General features: G+C 26.9%; 1 protein-coding gene across 2 annotated transcripts; it reads left to right on the top strand.

Annotated features, from left to right (window-relative positions):
• The first annotated feature begins 6,112 nt into the window (after positions 1 to 6,112).
• Positions 6,113 to 23,156, top strand: LOC112682695 (putative fatty acyl-CoA reductase CG5065). Of its 2 annotated transcripts, XM_025553376.1 has the most exons (10): positions 6,113 to 6,264; positions 6,326 to 6,468; positions 15,990 to 16,192; positions 17,511 to 17,759; positions 19,056 to 19,201; positions 19,633 to 19,742; positions 19,824 to 20,016; positions 20,840 to 21,088; positions 21,825 to 22,082; positions 22,848 to 23,156. In XM_025553376.1, the coding sequence occupies exons 3-10, from the start codon at positions 15,998 to 16,000 to the stop codon at positions 22,999 to 23,001; spliced, it is 1,554 nt and encodes a 517-aa protein (XP_025409161.1). In that variant the 5' UTR covers positions 6,113 to 6,264; positions 6,326 to 6,468; positions 15,990 to 15,997; the 3' UTR covers positions 23,002 to 23,156. The 2 variants fall into 2 exon arrangements, with proteins under 2 accessions (XP_025409161.1, XP_025409160.1); XM_025553375.1 differs by having other exon boundaries at positions 6,113 to 6,468.
• Positions 23,157 to 23,690: the final 534 nt, after the last annotated feature.

The following is a 23,690-nucleotide window of genomic DNA, read 5'->3' as shown; positions in this document are numbered from 1 at the left end:
AAGCATACAGTATAATTTAATTATTTTTTTACATCTGATGTATATGCTTTATTTGTTGTATCAGATAGATATTGCCCTAAAGGAAAGTACTGGGAAGTTTGTTCATCTTTCGTTTTCGATTTTAAAAAAAGTTAGGTATTCCTTAATTTAGTCGTCCTTACATTTTTCCATAGTAGGTAGAATGTTGTATTATAATATTAGTGAACACTAAATTTTTACAAGTTATATAGTGTTTTTACTGTCCATATCTTCAATAAATCAAGGATTTTAGGAATAAGCTTATTTGAAATAAAATTTGAATTTCAAAAATATAGGAAATGTTTTTTTTTTTAATGTTGCTTTATTAAAAATACTTTTAATTAAAATAAATATTGGATATTGTGTTTTAAAACTTTTGACTTGTGTAAAATCAATGGTAATTAAAATACATTTATTAAAAAAAAAATTCTTATTATATATATATATATATATATATATATATATATTATAAGTACATTATTAATATTAATTATAAGAATTATTAGAATTTAATATTTTTAAAATAGGTATATATAAATAATTTAAAACAATTACAATTAACTCTAATATTTAAAGCACATACTTAAGGTTATAGTATTACCATAAATGAACAAAAATGAATTATATAATTTACTAGTTTTTTTATAAATGTTATTGTTTTTAATATACAATTTTTTCCGTTATTTGATTGTTATTTGTTCATTTGTTCTCTTTTATTAATTTTAGAATGGCATTATTTTAGCCATTTATTTATAAATCATCAATGAGTCTTTTTTAATGTCATCGTTATCATGTTCCATACAAATTCGAAGCTTCTTGTATTTTTGGTATTATTTTAATATTATCCTAATAAATTGTATTCGATATTATGTTTACTTTTACTTTGCATCAATCCAGTATTTATTTTTTGATACTTCTATTATTAAATTACTATGATATATTTTCTGTTTTGTTGCAGTGGCTATTTATGTATTTTAAGTCCATGATTTATAATTTCGCATTCATATAAACATATATAATTATTTATATTTGTACATATACTATTTATGATATATTTTATTGAAAATATATGTTTATTGAACTTTATTTTATTAATTATCTACTATTTTGTAAACCAAGGTGTGTTTGGATACAATTGGGATACTTATATTTGGGATAAAATACGACTACCTGAATTCGGGCCGTAATCAGGCATTTTATAAACATCTCTAGTAGGTATTATTATTTCTATAAATTAATATTTGTATTTGCATATTAAAAACGTTGAAATGTTTACAGCTACTTAAATGAAAAATACAAAATTGAATCTTCTACCAATATTTTTAAAAATTTGAAAAAATATTTATTTCAAAATTGGTTGTATAAAATATGATGAGGAGTAAATGGACTTTCATGAATTTGACATAGGTAATATTTTTTAGGCATTATGAAATCATATTTACTTGATACTGTTACATAATAATAAAAGAGGATTACTTATAACAAATACTTTTAACAATAATAACTCTTACTAAAAAATCATGTAATAATATATTATTAAAATTCTTTATCAATAGAGAAGTTTTCAGAGTCATAAATATCATCATTGTATTAAAAAAAAAAAAAAAAATTGTAGATAGGCAGAAGTTATGTAACCACATGTAATTAATCATTGAACTGTTCTAAAATGTATTAACAAAAATTGATGAATGTTACTTATTTTAACTAAGTTTAATTAGCACTGCGTTTGAAAAAGTTGAAAAAAGAAGCTTAGTTTATTATCACATTATTTGATATTATTTTTTTTTTTTTTTTATCTATTTTTTGTAATAATTAAGAAAAATATTTGAAATTTCGTAAAATTACCTCTTCAAAGTACCAAATAGACAATATTTCACACAATTGTGATTATCGGAATAATCCTTAAGATTATTCAAAATTATGTACTTTCACGAAAAAAGACAACACTCATCATTATAAATTACACTTTCCTTATTTTATTCAGAATCTGAAAAGCATAAAAATATTACTCATGTATATGTGGTAATGGTTTTTGAATATTCATAAATTTATGTTGCGTGCGATTTGGATACAACAGTTATTATTTAAAATGTAATTAAATTATTTTTGAGATTAAGGAAAATGCAATATATATAATGATAATACGAGTATATAACTATATAATATATATAAGCGTCTTTCACGCTTTGGTAAGCATGTCTTATATTAAATATATTGAAGATAAAGCTTAGTAGATCAGTAAAAATTGCATAGTAAAAAACGTAAATGTACTATATAAGTACTATGTATTTTTATTTTTTAAATTTTTGATTTATCACACCCACATTTTGTTTATTATTATAAGAAAAAAATTTGAGTTAAATTTTATCATGATTACTAACCCCCTTCACATGTTGCCAGGGGGTAGAAAAATTGCAAAATAGTTTTGGTTTGTCGGTTTTTGAATATAATTAATAAAATATTAAACCTATTGTAAAAAGGTAAATAACTTAAATTAAATACTCGCATATTTATATATTTAATAAAAAGCATATCTATGATTTTTTTTATACGTCTATTGTTATGTATGGGAAAAGTTTTTAAGTATAAATTGTATTGGATTGATTGTTTTACTGCAAGAGTCGGGTAACCTAAGAAAATTAAAAATATATACATAATGTTAATAAGAGTATGTAACTCAATAGTTTCAATAATAAATCAATTTAGATATCACTAGTTATAGGGGGAAGGGGATTATTTGATTAAAAGCTATATGAGTTAAATTTGATGAAGATTAATTACCCCCTTCACTTGCCACAAAAAAGTTGAATATTGCCAAACAATGGTGTTTTAAGTTTTTTTCGATTTAATTCAAAATATATTGCATTAAGCATACAATTGTATAGAACCTAAATCGTAGATTCAGATACTGTATATAAAAAATATTACAATAACATTTCTCGTTAATGTATTATTTTCTGTGAAAAATAATATGAAATATAAATGATTTGATAACTAATCTGGGCATCACGATAAAATCAAAATAATATTGTGTAATCTCGTCGTCCGATGATTGAGAATTTACCATTATTATTAATATTATTTTTTGTAGAAACTCTATATGAAAAAGTAACGTGACGATTCTATTGTGTACTGATAACATCGCAAATATGATACCTACTTTTTTATTTATGTTTTGTTTCGACTGCAATAATAAGTATTTCACCGCATGGATTCTGAATGGAATAATAATTCCGATAACTTGAATCGGAAGAAACGTGATAGAATAATAAGCTGACGAGCGGCCATTTCGTTTTAATTACTTGTGTGTATACCAAAAGTCATTATTAAGACACCTAGATGCAGGTGGCAGTTGATAGTAATCCGATAGATCTATTGATAGATCTGCAAGCTGTTTATTATAACGTAGTTTTGCGTAGACGTGAAGCATGTGTGACCAGTGTGGCAGTACTGTCAGAGCCACGACGTGGTACACCATATTTCTTGTTTTCATGTTTATCGCTCATGTTGCATTTCAGATGTATCTATATGTACCCAATGCTGTGTACCGGTTTTTGTCGCCGGGAGGGCGAATTGCCTTATCGCAAATATTACGTGACCCAAGCGTACGTATAACATGTAAAAGTCTGTTTTTTTGGTTGATCACGTCTATAGGACTACGTCGATCCATGCATGTTTGTTTCCACTCGTCCCCGACCTCACAGATAAAAACATAAAAATCAAGTTATTTAGTGTAGTAAATATATCGATATAGAGTATATAGTTTAACGAACGAATAATAACAGAAACCAATTATTTTAACCGTACCAATAATGTGTTCCATAAATTGCAACAATAGTATTTTGTACGTATGAGGTGTATTATTCATTGTTTTAGTATTCGATTTAAAGAAGGAATAGGGGTTTCAAAATATTATTGTTCGTATCATGGTTATTATTTATTATAATAGTCTAAATAAGTTCACAATAATAATGAAATATAAAATGCAGACATGCCTAAATGGTTTGCTTCATGATTAAAGTTGGATGGATAATGTGTGACAGAAAAGTTTAATACATGATTTTTGCACTTGACATAAAATATTACTACATATTATTTTATTTGGAACTGTTAATTATAATATTTATGTACCTACAAGTACCTTGTAACTTGTAAATTATGCTTTGGTGGGTAATCGACACAAGTAACTGCTTCAATGGAAGATAAACTTCATGCCGCCACTGTACGTGACTACGTTTCCTGTTGACGTGTATAGGATTAAATTTTGTTGTCATTGCCTAATTACAAAAATACTCAGAGTTCCTAGTTGCCTTGAGCTTCAACTAATGATAAGTGATGTAACTTCGGATCCACAACAATTAAATTTCACAAAATATATTTAAATACATAATTAAATGAAGACAATCTATTGCAATAATAATTTATAGTATTACATTTTATTTGGTAGGTTAGTATAATGTTTAATTGCAGTGGCGTAACTGGGAAAAATCTAGAGGAAGGAAATATAATATATTTATTATTACCAAAACCCTGACACCCCTCACCCTCACCAGTTAAAACATATTTTTATTGTATGTATCTTATACACTATATCGAATTGTTTGATTTTACATAAGTCTTTTAACTCATTTTATAGTTTAAATAAACATAAATTGTAGGTAGCAGGTACTAGGTACCAATATTGTTAAATAATACCCATAAGAGTTCATTAATAAAAGTTGCCATTTGTACTGTTGGATTATCTGGGGGGGGGGGCAAAATTATACCTTAATCTCTAAAAAAATTGTCAGAGGGGGCACTTCCCCCCTTTCCCCACAATTACGCCACTGTTTAATTGTATATAATCTAACTTTTGCCAAACTACAATAAAAATATTATCTAATAGTTAAGTTTTGGTCTGGAGACTTATTGTAATTTAAAAATAATAACAATAATATACATAAATAAAAACAACAATTGAATACCATAAAAAGTGATATTAAATTCTGAAGTCACAAAAGAGATAAATATCGGTAAAACTTTAGCCCAAGATGTAGTTGAACTATATAATAACTAAGTAAGTTGAAAAGTAAGCTAAAGATCAATACCGTTAAAGCTTTTATTAATTAAGTACGAAATTCGATTTAAAAATATAAAAAACAAATGTTTTAAAAGTAATTTCATACTTTTTTAATACATTTCAAATTCAACAAAAATAATTTTACAAGAACAAATTAGGTATTAAATAAAATTTATTTTTTATATCTAATTGTGTAATGTGAAAAAACTAAAGAAGTTCAACATTTTGTTGGGAAACTACCGCTCCAAGATATATTTTGTGTCGAATTTAACAAATTACTCGTATAAAAATGATTTCAAAACCCTTTTTACAACATACCGTGGATCCGTGAGTGCGTATTACGTGTAACAGGTAAAAATATAATAACGCACAACCGTCGGAGGTCGGCAGTAGACAATTATTTTGTAAAAACGGTACCTAATACATCGGGTATGTTCGGGAATCTCTCGAAAACCGTACGATAATATATACCCAGAGGGTTACCGATCGAAACGCGTTACATTACGATACGCGCATATAGTAATATTGCACAGGTCCGCTTAGTTTTATTTTGATTTCTTCGGACTCCGAGCGTTGCCAAAAATTCTACTTTTCCTCGAGGAGTGCCTTTCCAACCGCCGGTGGTCATTGCCACTGTTAACCGCACGTGTAACCGGCTGGGCGTGCGAGGTGTACAACGGCGGCGAGATCGCATTCCGAAGGTTATTTTATCGGAAAAACATTGCGTTACTACTAATAATATTATACTGTTTCCCCGTTTGTTCGTACGCGTAATGAACAATATGCACGTGCGTGCGTCCTGAAAACGGGACTCGAACCGAAAATACGGTACAGGCGAGACTGTTACGTAAAAAAAAAAAAAAAATAAATAAATAATAATACCAACGCGATTAAGTCACTCTCCTAATCGTCCGTTTGCTGTTTATTCTCGTCGCAAGGCCTTCTCTCTCTCTTTTCATCTCTCGACGCGGCCAAGCTTTCAACGCTGCCGGATACGTTATTGTAACGCGCGCGCTCGTGTACGGTAGATGAAAACGGCACCAGACACATTGCGCGCGGGGGTTCCCCCGATTCGTCGACGGACCTGTTACACCACACACCGGTTGCATCGATGGACCGAGCCGGGCTGATCCGCGCAGAAGAAAGTGAACGTTTTTTTTCTTTTTTTATTCGTCTACTACGATGAGGTAGGGGTCGGCGGCCCCGACGAATTCGATGGTTTCACAAATTAACTGTCCGCTCTTCTAGCCGTCTTCAAGGTGCTTCGAACGGAAAGACTCTCGCGCCTCAGAAGCGACAACGACACACGGGTTTCCAGACGTGCTCGACAGTTGAAATCCGTCGGACGAGTGCAAAGTATTATTACCAGTCACGAGATTGAACGCATCTGGGTGAGTAAATGTTTTTATACACGCATTCCATTTGTATCGATCCGGAAAATTAACGAAGACGCAAATATTTTTATTTTTTTTTTTTAACACTGGTCGTTTTCGTTTTCGCACATTTTCCTCACGCACTTTTGTGATTTACAATATATGGTATATTTATATATGGTACACTTATGGACGTCACACAGTCTTTTATCACTGTCGTCCATTGTTGTCTAACTGGAGTAGTATGCGAATGGTCGCGTTATCGCGACCAACATTCTGTGGTACATCATTATCACATTATTCCAGGCGATGTCTACACTCAGTTGACTACCATAATACTGTTTAATGTATATTGTGTTCGAAAACGGTCGAAAAGCAAATAAAGCTGTTCAGTTAAAGTGCATGAGTACTGTTGTTTAAATATTTACGCTCCAAGGGCCGTAGTTTGCTGCGAGATTGTTAAAAATACTTAATTTACAAGAAAACGTACATGTCACTAAACTATACTCAAATTTTTAGTTTTACTATACTCATGCTTTATGTATTTTCTGTGTTTGCACGTAGACTTGTGTAAACAATCTAAGAACGATGTACTATTTGTACAGCTGAACATTTGAAAACCTATACGTATTTTTGTACATCTGGTACAGCCAGATTAAAAGGTATATGCTTTTTAAAATAATATGTGATCTTGATAAAGTTGTTTAGACTGGTTTTATATTTCTATAATAACATTTTTATGAACGAACTTGATTATAAGTACGTTAAATAATACGTTAATAAAAACATCAATCAAAATCATAACATGATTTGGGGATTACTGCAAAACTATAAAAATTACTAATAATAAAAACTGAAGTAACTTGTATATTTTATACTTTTTTTTTTAAAAAAAAGAGTCATATTTATTTTTAGATTGAATATTATAAATTACATCATGTATTATAAAATGTAAGTTAACATAAATTTACATAATTTATTAATTTTATTAAAGTGAATTTCATAAATTACGTAAATAATTTGATGTATTATCATTTGATTTATATAGTTAAATGGAATGATAAAATGTTTGTAATACGTACTAATTTTTATTCATGTATTTATTTATAAGGATATATAAAATCAGATGGATTAATAAAAAATTATAATATTCTTTCAGGAACGTATGGGGGACTAAGATTCATCCCCTCTTCCGAAATATCAGAAAACATATTATAAAAATTTGCCTAATAGTTAATTCAAATTTTTTCATAAGAATTGTAAATGAAATGTATAAATATATATCATATAATTAGTAATAAAACATGCTATTTATAAACATTTTACATATTTTCAACTCCCCCTACAGTTGTTCCTGTGTTTGCCCCTGTTTTTTTTTTTTATTATAAATATAAATACATAAAACAATATTACATACTAAAATACCAAAAGTTACTTTATTCATACTAATAAGTTCTTTCACTCATAACGCAGTTAGTGATAATTAGAAGCAGAATGAAATATTCAACAACGTTTATACGTGTAGCATCTTTCACTTAATAAATGGTCCATATTTACTATTGTTCCAACTTTTCTTTGAAATATTTTGTGTTCATATAAAATATAAATTGTAATTACAATATTTGTATTAAATTTATTATTCATGCATATTTCTTAATTATCATTCTTGAGCATAATTATAATTAATAATTTTATATTATAAAAACAATTAAAATTATTTATAAGGTAAAAAGAAAACGTTTATTAAAATATTTTATTTTCGATATATAATTAAATGATAAATAATTTTTTTTCTTGCTTTCCATATGATAGTTCAAATATCCCAATCCTAAAAACCAAATCTTTAATTTAAGGAAATAATGAATTTTAGCTGGATATAAGTTATAGCAAGTTGCAAAAAATATATATCCCTAGTTTTTAGCATTGAAATGAGGTTTATATTATTACAGATCTAATAAATTAGGTTTTCTTTGATATGTTTACATTACAATATAAAATACAAATATGTTCATAATTATATTGTAATTTTTTTTATTTAATTAAATAATTAAACAATTTTAATTAATTAACTACCTATATCTAAACACTAAAGTTCATAAACCAATTTATTTAAAAGATTTAAACTGTTTATTATTTTTATAATTTTCAAATGATTTTTAATGATAAGGACCAAATAATTATGAAAATCATTAATATTCGTTTTGGTTGATAAAGCAATTAAAAAATATGCACTTTGTAACTCAGGCTGTATACTTATAATTGTAGGAAAATTGTGAATGAATAATAAATTAAATTAAGTCAAAATCAACCCACACGTGAATAAGATTTATGCACGCGTTTATTTACTTTTTGAACTGTGTGGCAACTTATTATTTTAAATATTTAAACCATAAATGTATGTGATTTACAAATGTGAAATTCAGTACCAACATTTTTTACATTTAAATACCTACATAAAAATAGTAAATACATAATTTAAGATTTAGTCGTACAACTTAATTAAACGAAAGTCTGTTTGGAACTAGTTTTTAATTATTTAAAAAACATATATTTTACAATTTTGATAAAATATATTTATGTTTACAACATGATTCTATACTTGATCAGGGATTAAGATTATTTACTTGCTATTGTTGTTATTATTGAACCATTACTTATTTCATTTTTAGTCCTTTAATATAAATTGTACTAATGAGTTCACCACGTACTAGCAAGATCGCATATCAAGTGATCATATGCTGGGTATGTACTTGGTCAGAAACACATAACTACATACACAATAGTGAGGTAGATACACGTAGTTACATCACATCGTGGTTATATATAGGTGCAATAATGTGTATTGCATTACTACAGAGTGGCACCGCGCACAGCATATAATTTCTCTTCGTCATAACTTGTTATTATACGAGCAACGTATAAATGTTCAATATTATGTACGTATGTATATATTTATTGTATATTTATTTTTTTATTTTTTTTTTATGCCCACGTATAAACGAAACTTACTTCACAACTCGCACGATAATAGTAAAAAAAAATTTATGCAAGACAGCGACGGACGGCCTCATACTCATACATAATCTTAACAAAACATTAGTTTTTGATGTTGTTATTTTATATAAATTACTTATTACACGTGTTGTACTTTATATTTGTTCAAACCATCGTAATTTTACCTAAACCATTTATTATCACTGATATAGGTAATGTGATATAGTTATTTTTGGAAATGCATGTTAATCAATTACCTCGATGGCACATGTTTCTTTTTTTCTTTTTAATTTGAATTGGGCGCGATTCAAGTAACGTTATATATATAAGTATAATAAAGTTTGTGTCACAAAATATAAATTTGAATAAATGTTAAATTTACAAAATAGTCTTTATTTATCAAATTTAAAAACAATAATGGAAAAAACTAGTGTTTTAATATTAACTAATACCTTATACATGATAATTGAGTCCTTTAATAAACCAGAACAAAAATTAACTAATTAACCAATTGATGTAGACTGTAGTGCTATTATATTTTAAAATTATTTTTACTACAATATAAATCCAAGATTTTTTTTTCTGTTTACGACTTGGTTTACCCGAATAAAAATGAAATAAAATAATTTTTAATTGGTCAACATTTAGTTTATATACCTCTATATATAATATAATATTATATAAAATGTAATAAATATGTTATATTAATGAAAGTAAAATAATTGTTCTCTTTAAAATATTTATTACACGATTAAAGTCTTATATATATAATTTACACCAATATTATACTCTTAAATTAATATTTTATAAATTTACAATGTAATAATTATTAATATTAATTATATAAGCAGATGAAATGAAATAATAACCAACAATACTTGAAAACAGTTTCTTCAATGTTAAGAAAAATATCAAGGAGTTTTTATTGTTGCAAATTTATTTAAGTCAAGGGAACTTTGTAAATTTATCAAGACTATAATTATAAGAAATAACTTAATGATTTTAACGCTGCGAATGAGTAAGGCGAATTACGAGTACATGTTATTAACATAATGCTTTTTCTTCTCTAAATCGTCGTGTTAACGTTAGCGAAACGAAGTTGTTATTTTCTATCATGATAATAGGTACATGAGAATGTATTTGTTACTTATTTCTGTTAATATTGTCAAGGCAAGATTTTGAATTTCTTCTTTAAATTATTATGTCTTATTAGTAAATACATTTAAAATCAATTTTTATTTTGTAGGTATAATATCACAATATCATACATTGAGTATTGGTTCGTTTCAGTAAACACATATTTTTAATTTTAATGTTTGTTGATTCTTGTCGAACAATAATCAACTTTTAATATACCTAAAAAACAGTTATGCTTTTCCTTCCTGGAAAATGACCAAAGCGTAACTGAAATGGTAAAAATGGTTGAAACCAATGGTAACTTCATAACCTATCTTATATTGTTTGTTTTTTCTACTTATGCATGAGTTTATCGGTATCAAAGGTAATATATATCTAGGAAATAAAAGCTTTTTTTATATATTATTTAAACCATGCTTCACAAACTAATGTTATCTATTACGTGTATTATTTATTTTTATGCCATTCAAATACTCTTGTTTTTGACACGTTTCTCCGTCCATCAACTATATCATTACCATATTGGTTTTGTTCGGTTTGAACAAAACCATTCTATAATAAATCAACACTGAAAATGACTGGATTGTTTTATAAATCGATTCGAAAGTGTTTATTTTTTTAAATATATTTTTATCGGTAATAGATATTTTAATATAACTTATGAAACAATATGAACGATCCTCTGGTGGTTGCCGCAGTGGTTTGTAGAAACATTTATGCTGTGGCGTCATATTTTTTTCCGTCATGTTCTAATTAACATGTACACCTTATTAGTACAGTTTTACTGGATAATTTTCTTGGCACTTAATCATACGTGATTGTAATGTATAATTGTCCTTGTAGTCGCTCGCGCGATTCCTAATTACCCCGTTTTTATACATACTGCAGGTGCCGTTTTATTATTATTATTCCTGTTGTTGTTTTTATTTTCTTGAAATATTATTTGAAGACGGGCGTTACGTCGGCCATTAGAAGCATGTAGTGAGCAATAACTAAAAAAACCAATAACCAAAAACTATGACATTCTCGTAATACACTGTCAAATTAGCATTTCTATGAGCTTACAAGAGATTTATGTATACCGATTTGTGACCGAATGATTTTATAAACTTGAATATACGTGGCCTAATATTTTTACGCACTGTCAACATATACAATATGGAACAAACATGTTCAAAAAACATTATTATTGTGGACTGTAATATTTTTAGAATTTATAAACTAGGTACTCGAAATTTTTTTTTAGAGGAGTTTTCATAAATTATTTTCACTTATTTTTCATTTGGTAAATTCAGTATGAATTTCTAACATTCTTTTTTTATCGTTCTAATACTTTAACGTTCATTCTAAAATGTCTTGAAACTTTATTTTTGAAAGGTACAACGAAAATTCGTATATAAACTATTATAGTATTATTGAAAATATTCAAATATATGAGTAGTAAATATTTTAGAATATCATCATCAAATAAATATCAAAATAACAACAAAACATGGTTAAATTATCAATTCGTTATTTAATAATGCGTAAAGATAATTACATTTTTAAGGTCATTTATTTACAAGTAGACATAAGTTTATACAATTAGTTTATTACATGTAAAGATTAATATTTTTAGTAAAATACCTGTAAATTATACGTTACCAATAAATTTATATTAAAATAAATTAAATTTATTATAATATATATTTAATATATATATACTTACCTTGTATAGATTACAATATAAAATAGACTGGTATTAGGTTTATATAAATTTTTAATAGTAAACAATTTGATATATTTATGGAATAGCTCAACTTCATCGGGCATGTATCTAGAAATGAAAAAAGGGGGCAGGACGAAAAAATTTACTTCAAATACATAAAATCATTGATATTAAGATTAAGTTATTATTTTGTATAATATTAATATAAAATAATAATAAAAACTTTAATAACGTAATTAACTTTTATTGCATACATTATATAATAACATATTTAAGTGTAAAATATATATAATGTATATTATATAATATGTATAATATAGAGTGTAAAATATTTAGTAGTTGAAATAAAGATAACAGTTAATTAGCAAATAAATTTGAACAATCCCCTTTTTATCTTTCTAGGTTAGGACTATTGAGGACTATATATTATATACAATCACTCATGAATGTCAATAATCAACATAATATAATATGTTTTTAGTATAGTATTGCTTCTTTTTACTTTAATTAATAAATTGAAAATTAAGGTAATTTTTAAAATATTTTAAGTACCTAAGGCCTAGTCCCTCCTTAGACATTAAATACTTAAAATATTAAATCCTCCCCCTCCCGGCTTCAGCCGCAAATGTATCCGTGACTGACTCTATCAAAATTAGCCTACATTTAAAAAATATATATTTTAATTATTATATAAAAATAATATATTTATTAACTATTATATTAATATATATATATATATATATATATATATATATATATATGTATCTATTAGTATATATACTCGTATACTATACGATTTTTTTTATGTATATTCCATCGGTAAATTTTTTTTACCGGAAAAGAAATGGAAATTTCGTAGATTCCTTTTTTTTAACCCGAAAAAATGTATACTCCACCACTATGTTTTATCGAATAAAAAACATGTAAACTCCACCGATGGTAAAATCCACTCACTTCTACCTTAATCCTTTAATAACACACATTCAAATATACACCACTATTCAAAAGCTTTATTAGAAATTCAAAAGTTTGTTTATATTTAATTAAATGACATTGATGAACCTAATAAATTCAACAATTTTTGATTAAAAACACGCTAACAATATTTAAATAACATAATTTTGTCATTTAAGGAACATAATGTTATTTTTATGCAATTCGTCAAAGCTGCATGTAATCATTATAAAACTCAATTTTATTTTGGCTAGCTACTCAAGACTATTATCAATAATTATTTAATTTTTTAAAATTAATTTTAAATCATTCATAACTATGTACTTATTTTTATTTTTTTATTTTTTGGCTAACCTAAATGATAATTATAAATATTTTTAATTAAATGTAAAAAGTATATTAGTATCAGAATATAATATTTATGTATTATTTATTTTTAATATATTTATGTGTTAATATCAATCAGTGATACACGATTGCGGACGGTTCTCATCGGGGCGACCTTTTTAATCGAAATTATAGTTTATCAACGGACCCCTGAATATTACACTTTTGCGGACACATGTTGCCAATTTTAAAAATAAAACTTCGATAATGTGGGAATGTGAAAATTCTGAGCGTATTAAATTTAGTATGCAGTTACAAGTCATTTTTGTTAAATACTGCAGTTAGAAGAAATTAAATTAAAGAAGTTTAAAAGAAACTCAAGGTAAAACTGAGACAATTATTTCATCCATAAACAAAGGTCGAAAAAAATCGGTGGCAAAAAAAGATTTAGGTAGAATCAACCTAACTATTCAGAGCTATAATGATTATAAAAATCACCAAAACGTGATACAATATTTAAAAAAAAAAATAGTTGTCATTACAGAGGGAAAAAAATATACATTTTTAACTTTAAATGTTTATATTATATATTATTATATTAATAAACTGCATCGCACAACTTGGCAACGTTTCATTAAATTTCAATCGCAGTCGTGTCATTTTTTGAGTGCAAAATAATGCCTTTTGTTATATAATGATTGTCCGCAATCGGGTTGCAAAAAAGGTAAAGGGTCCGTTATCGTGTTTCACTCATATCAATATGTATGCTACAGGTAATGTTAACATTTGGATAATGTCCACATTATCCAGCTAAAGTCAACATTAGCCAACTGTTATCATTACCCGCTATGAATATTATTAAATATTGGCTAATGTTAACACCGACCGGATAATATGATATTAGCCAAGAACTTTTGGATAATTTCTTAACAACCATAAACATTTAATGTGCATGAGATAAAATCATTGTAAATCATTAACAATATTAAATATATTTAACATACAATAAATTAGTAATTACCATAAAATACATAATATTATTAAAATGAATTTATTTTTTATTTTTAATAATCTAACCTACTAATGATACAATATTGAGTTTTATTTAATATTATAAATTATTTCTTAAAATATTATTTTAAGTACCTATAGAATTAAAACGCTAATGTTTTAACCTTTATTATTACATGGCATGTTTTCGTGACATTTTGAATTGCACAAAATGCTAGATGATTTGCATTTATACATCGATATATCGATATATTGTTCACTTTATCGGTAAGATAACTGATTAACTCGGTTACAAGTCAAAATAAAATATCATACTCTGGAAGTCCGACGCTTTATTATTGTATGGAATGCTAATAAAAACTCTAGTCTATTTAATATACAACTTTTAACATTATCCAATATTGACTTGTTAAGGTTAACATTATCCGGATAACGTTAATAATTCCTGCTTATAAACGAAAAATTACACATTAGCTATAACAGATGGCTAATGTTGACATTATCCAAATGTTAACATTACTCGTAACATATATATATATATATATATAAAATATCGGTGGAATTTACAATCGCCCCTATATGAGTATATAGTAAATATTTAACGTATGATTATGTAATGACTTAAGTCAATATAAGTTAATACACTATAATTTGAGTTAATTTTTCAAGGAATTTATGTATACTTAGATACTATAAGTTAAGTATTATAGTGTTACAAAATTCGAAAACACCATTTAACAAATTTTTTTCATTGTCACAAATCAAAGATGGCTATAATAAATGCACAATAAAAAAATTATTAGATAATAATAATGAAGTATTAATAGATATTGATTTCTACTAGTGAAGAAATTAGAAACCATGGGGAACATTCACAACAAAATGTGTATTGTTTTGTGATAAAAATATATTCATACAGACTAATGACAACTAACAAATTTATAATTTAAGTACCCATGGATCCATGTAATGTTTCAAGTTCCGGTTAGTTGGTCTTAATTGAGTTCATCAAAAAACTAAAAAGTGTAATATTTTCGACACAAAATAGTTTATTTTACTATATGTGAATTTGATATGAATAAATGAACAATATATACTTTGCCGTTCCACAGGTAGACTGACTTAATTCTTTGCAAACTGTTTAGCAACCAGCTTCGAACAAATAATTTAGTTTATCTTTAGAAAATATTTTAGAAATCGAAAAAAAAGCTTTTCCGCTGTAATCTTATCTGTGGTCAGTCATAAAAATTTGATTTTTATATCATCATGTACTGTAAACAAATTTTAATAACTAAAACGTTATTAATTTATTATTATTATTATATTTAGTAAAAACACTGTATAAGTATATGCAACAATAAAATAATAAGAGTGTTAATTTTATTTTAAATAATAATATTTTTCCCAGGTGATAAAATGACGAAGCAAGGCGTGAGTGAATGGTATGGCGGTCGTTCCATATTTATCACAGGAGGTACTGGGTACATGGGCAAAGTACTCATCCAAAAGCTTCTTAGAGACTGTGATGAAATAAAGAATATTTACGTACTATGCAGACCAAAGCGGGGTTTCAGTCCAAGTGCCAGGATTGAGCAAATAAGGAAATTAGCAGTAAGTGATAAAAATTAATTACTAGTGAAAATAATTAAAATCTGGTGAATAATTTGAATAAAACCAAAAAATAAATATTATTTATAATTACATTTAAGTCGATATGATTATAATTATTTATAAATAACGCACGTTATAATTAGTAATTTGATATTTTATATTCATTATTATAATTTATAAACGTTGTTAATTTTTTTTTTAATTTAATTTGGATATACCGATATATTTGAAAACATTCTCAATTGATTTGCGAATGGAATATTAAATATAGACATTTTAATTTTTTTTTTATATTATAGTATATTAATTGTATTATTGAAGCTATATTATTACTATATTTATTTACACATAATGCGTATTATTTAATCTACAATTATTTTGTATTATACGTCTAGGGAATAATTCGTGTACATTCAATTACATTAAAGCTTTGATAAATTCATTTTTAAAAATTAAATAAATGTGATTATATTCAAATATATATTTGAATAATTTATCAAATTACGATATTACCCGTATGGGAGCTTTAATACCCAATTTCTTTTTAAGATCCAATTATTAACGCCTATAAGTTTAACGTACAAAACTAGCCTATATAAATATAGGTACTATAAGTTTCTTATGTTAAATTATCGCCCTGTGTTGAAAGTAGCTACTATATATAATTCTATAGAAAGATAAGATTTAAAATAATTTCTGCAGTGGTATAATTATAATTTATTAATTACAAAACATTATATTACGATAAAATACATACTCAAACATCCTTCAATTGTATGATAATAATTACATTAATTATTGGAATTCGGTATTGTTTTAATAATACCATATATACCGAACTACAGCATGTTATTAGAAGACACAATTTAATTATGCGTTTTATGCGTTCTTATAAGGTTAGTTAGTAACTGACCAATCAAAAAATCTTTATAGGTAATATATATTTATCATATACATATAACCAGTTGCGTAAAAATGGAGAGGGGTGGTTCGGGATAAATTCTTTCCAAGGACTAAAAAAAGTTTTGAAATGGTTAGAATGAAAAATATGCTTATCATGAATATTTTAATATGTATATAAAATTTAGTATTTTTCAATTATAATAAAATCACAAAAACATTAGTTTTTCATCCCAGAAGATTTTAAAATAGACGTTTTATATTGACATAAAAACTATGTACAATATTTAATCTCTTTCTCCCCCATCCTATATAAGAAGATTGAATGTACGTAGCTGCATATGCCGTATCTTCAATTTGTTGTTCGATTAGTCAAGAGTAAATGTAACTTGACCTATGCATTTTTTTCTTTATCAAGGTATTCGACCGCGTACGTACTGAGTGTCCGGATAGATTGAAGAAAGTAAAAGCAATGGAAGGTGATTTAGGCATACCTGGACTAGGACTGAGCGAAGAGAATAAAAGAATTCTGATGAACGAAGTGTCTGTTGTCTTTAACGGAGCGGCTTCGTTGCGCTTGGAAGCGGGTCTGAAGGACGCAGTGAGACACAACACCACCGGGACAAAATACATATTGGATTTGGCTCTCGAAATGAAAAATTTAGTGGTAATGTTAATTATTATTCATATATAATACAATATCATAATATGTATACTACACCTATATACACATAGTACAAATAGCATAGTAAAATTAAGAACTATTTATCTTTTCTCCTTTTTGGACCAATTTGGTCATCACCAGGGCTCGTAAATTCATCCACTAAAAATTCTATAAAAATTATAAGCATGCAATAATACTGTATATTTTGGCAAAATATGCATTCAAATACACACTAAAAAGTTCAGAATTATATATTAACCTATACTAGAAATAAAAATAAAACTTTTAGAATAAGTAATTAAATTTTTAAAAAATTGATTAGGAAATTTAATATGTATAAAAATTACACTGCATCATTATTCTTTTTTTATGTTCTCCGATTTAAATGATCAACAATTGTCTACCATTAAAGTTTAAACTTATAAAAGGATCTTTCTAAGTCTGCAGATGTATGGAGTGCATATTTAAAGTACAATAAGTCGTTTCCGGTCATATCTTTAGGTAGATCCAGATTTGTGATATCGTCTTATTTTTCTTTTGGTATGATTTAAAATAAAACACTAATAATATTGGCTAATGTATAAAATATAACGTGACCTAAAAGAAAATTGGTAAAAATACGAAACATAACAGACGAGCACACTCGAATTCATGGCGAGCGCACAATAATTAGCATATGTATTATGATTATTGTTTATGGGCAGATTGGCAAATGCACAGAGGTGTATGTGTAACCATTGATTAAATATATTATATTAAATCAATGGTGATATTACCTACCTACTGGTTTTGCTGCAACGAAAATAAATTGATAGATTACAATTTGCACATACTTTAGAGGAAGATGGTAACGGCAGTGCAATAACATTGTTTTTGTAACGTGTGAAATTTAAAAAACCCAGTATCATACAATAACAACAATAAACAAAAAACATTAATAAAATACGATTAACTATAAGACTGAATATTGCATTGTATTTGTTTTGTACTACTTGTGAATATATTGTGTATGATCGCGTTAGTTGGTGAAACTTTAAATCGTATTGAGCTAACCGCAATTGGTCCGTTACAGCAACGAACACTGTAATGTAGTTCACTTTTGTGTTTATGATGTATAATAATTTACAACACAGTAACATTCGATGGGGTAACGTTGACCTGTTGGCGCGATCGTTGCGCAGTATAACACTGTAGTGGAATAAATTGATTATACATCGACCAAAAAGTTACTTGTTATATGACTCTGAAATGCTTATTTTGACAGTTGATCTGTACATTTTGTTAAATATTTTATTTTAGTCATTTGTCCACTTGTCAACGGCATTTTGTCACTGCGAATATGACACACTGGAAGAGACGATATATCCATCACCAGCTAACCCGGAGGATGTCATGCGTGCCGTCGAATGGATGGACGACCACACGCTGGAGACTATAACACCTAGGTACGTAGCAATGAAAATATTAACATAATACATAATACGGGAAATAATATGGATAAGAAAAGTTTTACATCCACTATTTTTCTTTTTTTCGTACCTTAATATTTACTTATTTAGACTCATTAGTTGTCTTCGAAAGTATTATTTTCATGAAAGAACTATATCTATATTAAGTACCTGTGCTTAGGTATCATGCGTCAGCAAGGTTTAATATGTATTTTACTGTTATACTTTTCTCTTGGCCATTGGGTAAATCGATAATCAGTTAGTCTTACAAGAGCCAATTACTAGCAAAAATTAAACAGATGTTAAAATACTTTAGAAATTATAATTAATTGAAATAATTAAGTCGAATGACGGGTAAGTAATCATGATATGCGAGGTAACAGCACTCTTGTTGAATGTAAAAATCAATGACGTCGTATTGATTTCAGACTACTTGGGCCCCATCCGAACTGTTATACATACTCGAAAAGACTGGCGGAAACATTAGTAAGCCAATATGCCAACCGTTTACCGATATCCGTGGCTCGTCCGTCAATTGGTAAGTATCTACACGAAATCATGCATTTGGACCGGCGATTTGAAGGAAACATTTTTTCTCATTTTTATTCCTTTTCCTCAGTGACACCTTCGTATATTGAGCCAGTTCCCGGATGGGTGGATAGTTTGAACGGGCCAGTGGGAGTCATTGTCGCAGCCGGTAAAGGAGTAATACGCTCTATGTTATGTAGCCCGGATTACGAAGCGGAAGTCGTGCCTGTAGACATAGCGATTAACGCGTTAATTGTTATTGCCTGGAAGCGAGCAATGATGGAGTAATTATTCAATAAAATATAATTTATTTATAGTTGGACAAACATCGAATCTAATATTCAATTAAGATTAAAAATAAATGATTAGTTTTTTCCGCAAGAAACATTATGCTTATAAAAATACTATGAACGTTGTTACTTACACAATTTAACAAGAAATAGTAATAATAAATACATTTAACCTTTTTTATTTAATTTCGTTAAATTAAAATACTTATTTTTACATTTCAAATTGTTCAAGAATCTTACTAATCTTTATTATTAATCTGTATTAGGCAAAACAATAAATCGAAAAAAATTGCAATTCACGTGCATGTGTTACACTTATAAAATGAATTATACTTGCAAATCGTCCGGCTGATGCAGTGGAGACGTAATTACTATTAAACTAAATTAATTTATCTTATACATAAGGTTTTATTTTTTCATATTTATTTCTATTTTTATTTCCAAAAATATAATCAAATAGTTTTTGAGTTTAGAATTTTTTTTCGTATTACTTACAATAAATAACGTAAACATTATTTCATTTATGTATAAAACGTGTTACTTCATAGACACTACTAAGTCTATTTAGTTTATATGTTTATTGCAGAAGAAAAATTAAAATATATTTAGCTTGAATTTTAAACAATATGCACGGAAATTAAAAAGGTATGTCCGAAGATATAATATTATTCAGCTAAGCTGGATTGATCCTACGTAGAAAAATTGTATTAATATAATACGAGTATTGTATAGTTCACTATGAAAATTATACTATACTAATATTGTCGCATATTAAATCCCCGTAATGATATATTAATCGTAATTTTTTAACATTTAGAAATGTTGACGACGAAATGGTCCCATGTTACAACATATCCAAAGGTGACATTATCCATATGACTTGGGGTGAAGTGTTGCGTAAAGGAAAACGATACGGATACGAATATCCCTTCGACGCTGGTCTCTGGTATCCCAATGGGTCGATAAGAACAAATAAATTGGTCCACTATTTCATCGTGTTCTGGCTCCAGATGTTACCGGCTTATTTGATCGATGGTATTATGATTTTGACCAGACAAAAAACATTGTAAGTTTTGGGCCCAATACTTTGGGGCTTTGTATGCATAATACGTATGTCGATACGATATGTCGTATCAAATATCGATATTTCGCTTTGATATTTAAAATATATAATAATATGGATACATCACTGGTTTTTTTCTCCGTCCTAGTTAAACTGTATCAAAATTACTACGAAAATAAAACCATCAATTTATATTTAAAATAATCGCACAAAAATCAATCACTTCTCAGAATTAACAAAAAAAAAAAAAAAATCAAACATCTACAATTCACCTTATACTCATTGCTTTCTGACTCAGTTTCCATTCTTGGTGATACACTTAAACGTTAACAACATACGTTAGTCACCGACCACGCAACTGAAAAAATATTATCTTTTTTATCACCATTCCATGAAAAATATTGAAATTTACAATTATCAATAATCGTGTAATGAAATATTAAATATATTAAAACAAATAAAATTCTATTGTATTGTTTTTTATTGTTTTGGAAAAATGATTAAAATAAATCTTTTGTATAATTGTTGTTACCTAATATTTCATTTTAAATTTTGTGACTGAAAAAAATCGTTTTAACAAATATCAATAATATATCAAATATGGATATTTTTGATAAAAAAATACTGATATCAAACAATTAAAATATGTTACATCGATTTCGATATTATCGATATATTATTTGTATAGAATATGCTTACCGTACTGTCTAACGTTTACATTGAATGTGTTTACTCGCAGCATGGTTCGAGTACAAAAACGGATAGCCGTTGGCATGGAAGTGTTGCAATACTTTACAATGCGTGGTTGGAATTTCAAAATCGAAAACACGAAAGCTTTGGTTTCCACCATGAACGAAAAGGATCGAAAATTATTTTACATCCAAAACGTCGAAGTCGACATTGAAAAATACATGATACACGTAATGCTGGGCGCCCGTCAGTATTGTATGAAAGAACCTCTGACCAACTTGGACCGGGCCAGATATCATCTGAAACTGTAAGACAAAGTTTATTGACTATATATTAAAAACTATGGGTGCGACAATTGTTACGATTTTTGTCAAATAGTCCAAAATATTTATCTTTAAAACCTATGTGTGATTATTAATATAATAATATTATTTGTAATTTTTACTTGTACGACATTAAATTAGTACACAATTATTTTGGACATCTTATTCGGAAAAATATTGAATCTTAATATTGAACACATTTAATGTTTTATTTAATACATAGCTTAGATTTTTCACATTTTCAAAATTAAAAATAACTGAGGAAAATGTTTGATTCGTTGAATTAATATCATGTTCCCTTAATGTGACTTGTGCTTTTTTACAACAAACATTTTAGTTGTTTTGATTAAAAAACAGCACAATTTTCTAATCTATTTAAATAATAGAGTTTATGATTTGACATTGATTGATTCATTATATTTATTCGGTATTCGTTATTTTAGTAATAATATGTTCATAAAGTATTTCCTTGGTAGATTTATAGTTTCCATTAAGATATTTTATATATTCATCGCGAGAATAAGAACAATAAAATGGATTAATTACAAATTTCAACTTATTTTTTAACTTTAGTACTTATCTGATATATATTTTACCTTCTCAATAATATAAAAACTACTTGTATAATAAAATATTGAAAAATTGTTTGATCAATTGAATATTTTTGTTGTATTACATATTTACATACATTATATATGTAATATACTGTTATATAATTGTACTAAAAAAAAAAAAAAAATGTTTTCCAGGCTGTATTGGTTAAATGCCGTTACTCAGGTGGTTTTTGGATTTTTATTGTTATGGCTGTTCGTGCGTACGTTTGATTCTTTCAAGTATGCATTGGATTATACTACAAGTTCATTTACGAATGCGCCGCTCATCGGATCCTTAATTCCGAAGTAGTATCGGAACACTTGTATTATTCTTATTTCATCAACATTGTTATTGTAATTGGGTATATTATATATGTATATACACACTGGTGGCATGAATTTTTTTATATCATGAGGTAAATATCATACATGTTAGACAATAAAGGTCAACCACCAAAACCTAAATTGTGTAGCACAAAAACTCGTATACTTTAGTAGTTGTGGTAGCTTTCATTATTTCACTATCCATCTTAAAGTAATCTTAAACAACTTTACAGCAGGGGACGGCTAGTCGATTGGTCCAATGGCCTCATGAAATACCTAAATACCTTATTACGCCGCCACTATACTATAGTATATACTTTATACTTTTATACGAAATGTATTATTGTTATGACATTAATCACACCACTCATAATTCACAAACACCGTGGACGGTTATAAATTCACAATTTTTATAAAACGATTTCATATTCATTATATTTTATAATTTTTTATTTTTATTTTTAAGGTTTTTTTTCTTATACTATACTATTTTATAACGTAAAATATAATCACATGTAACTGTACTATAATCTTAATATTACAATATATATTTCATGGAATTTAAGTAATTATTAATAAATTTACAATATATATATATATATATATATGTGTGTGAATACTGAGTAATATCTCATATTGGTTTTGTTATTTTTTTTTTTTTACTTTATGAATTCA

Source organism: Sipha flava, unplaced genomic scaffold, assembly GCF_003268045.1.
Source record: "Sipha flava isolate LNK unplaced genomic scaffold, YSA_version1 208_pilon_pilon, whole genome shotgun sequence".
NCBI lineage: Eukaryota > Metazoa > Arthropoda > Insecta > Hemiptera > Aphididae > Sipha > Sipha flava.
The sequence above is the reverse complement of the archived record's forward strand: the minus strand, read 5'-3'. Positions and strand labels throughout refer to the sequence as shown.

What these genes read in the sequence shown, in the direction of transcription:
- LOC112682695 (XM_025553376.1), top strand. Translation starts at nt 15,998, where the DNA reads ATGACGAAGCAAGGCGTGAGTGAATGGTATGGCGGTCGTTCCATATTT. An exon ending in AGCAAATAAGGAAATTAGCA is followed by an intron (nt 16,193 to 17,510) that starts GTAAGTGATAAA and finishes TTCTTTATCAAG; the next exon opens with GTATTCGACCGCGTACGTAC. An exon ending in TGGAAGCGAGCAATGATGGA is followed by an intron (nt 20,017 to 20,839) that starts GTAATTATTCAA and finishes TTTAACATTTAG; the next exon opens with AAATGTTGACGACGAAATGG.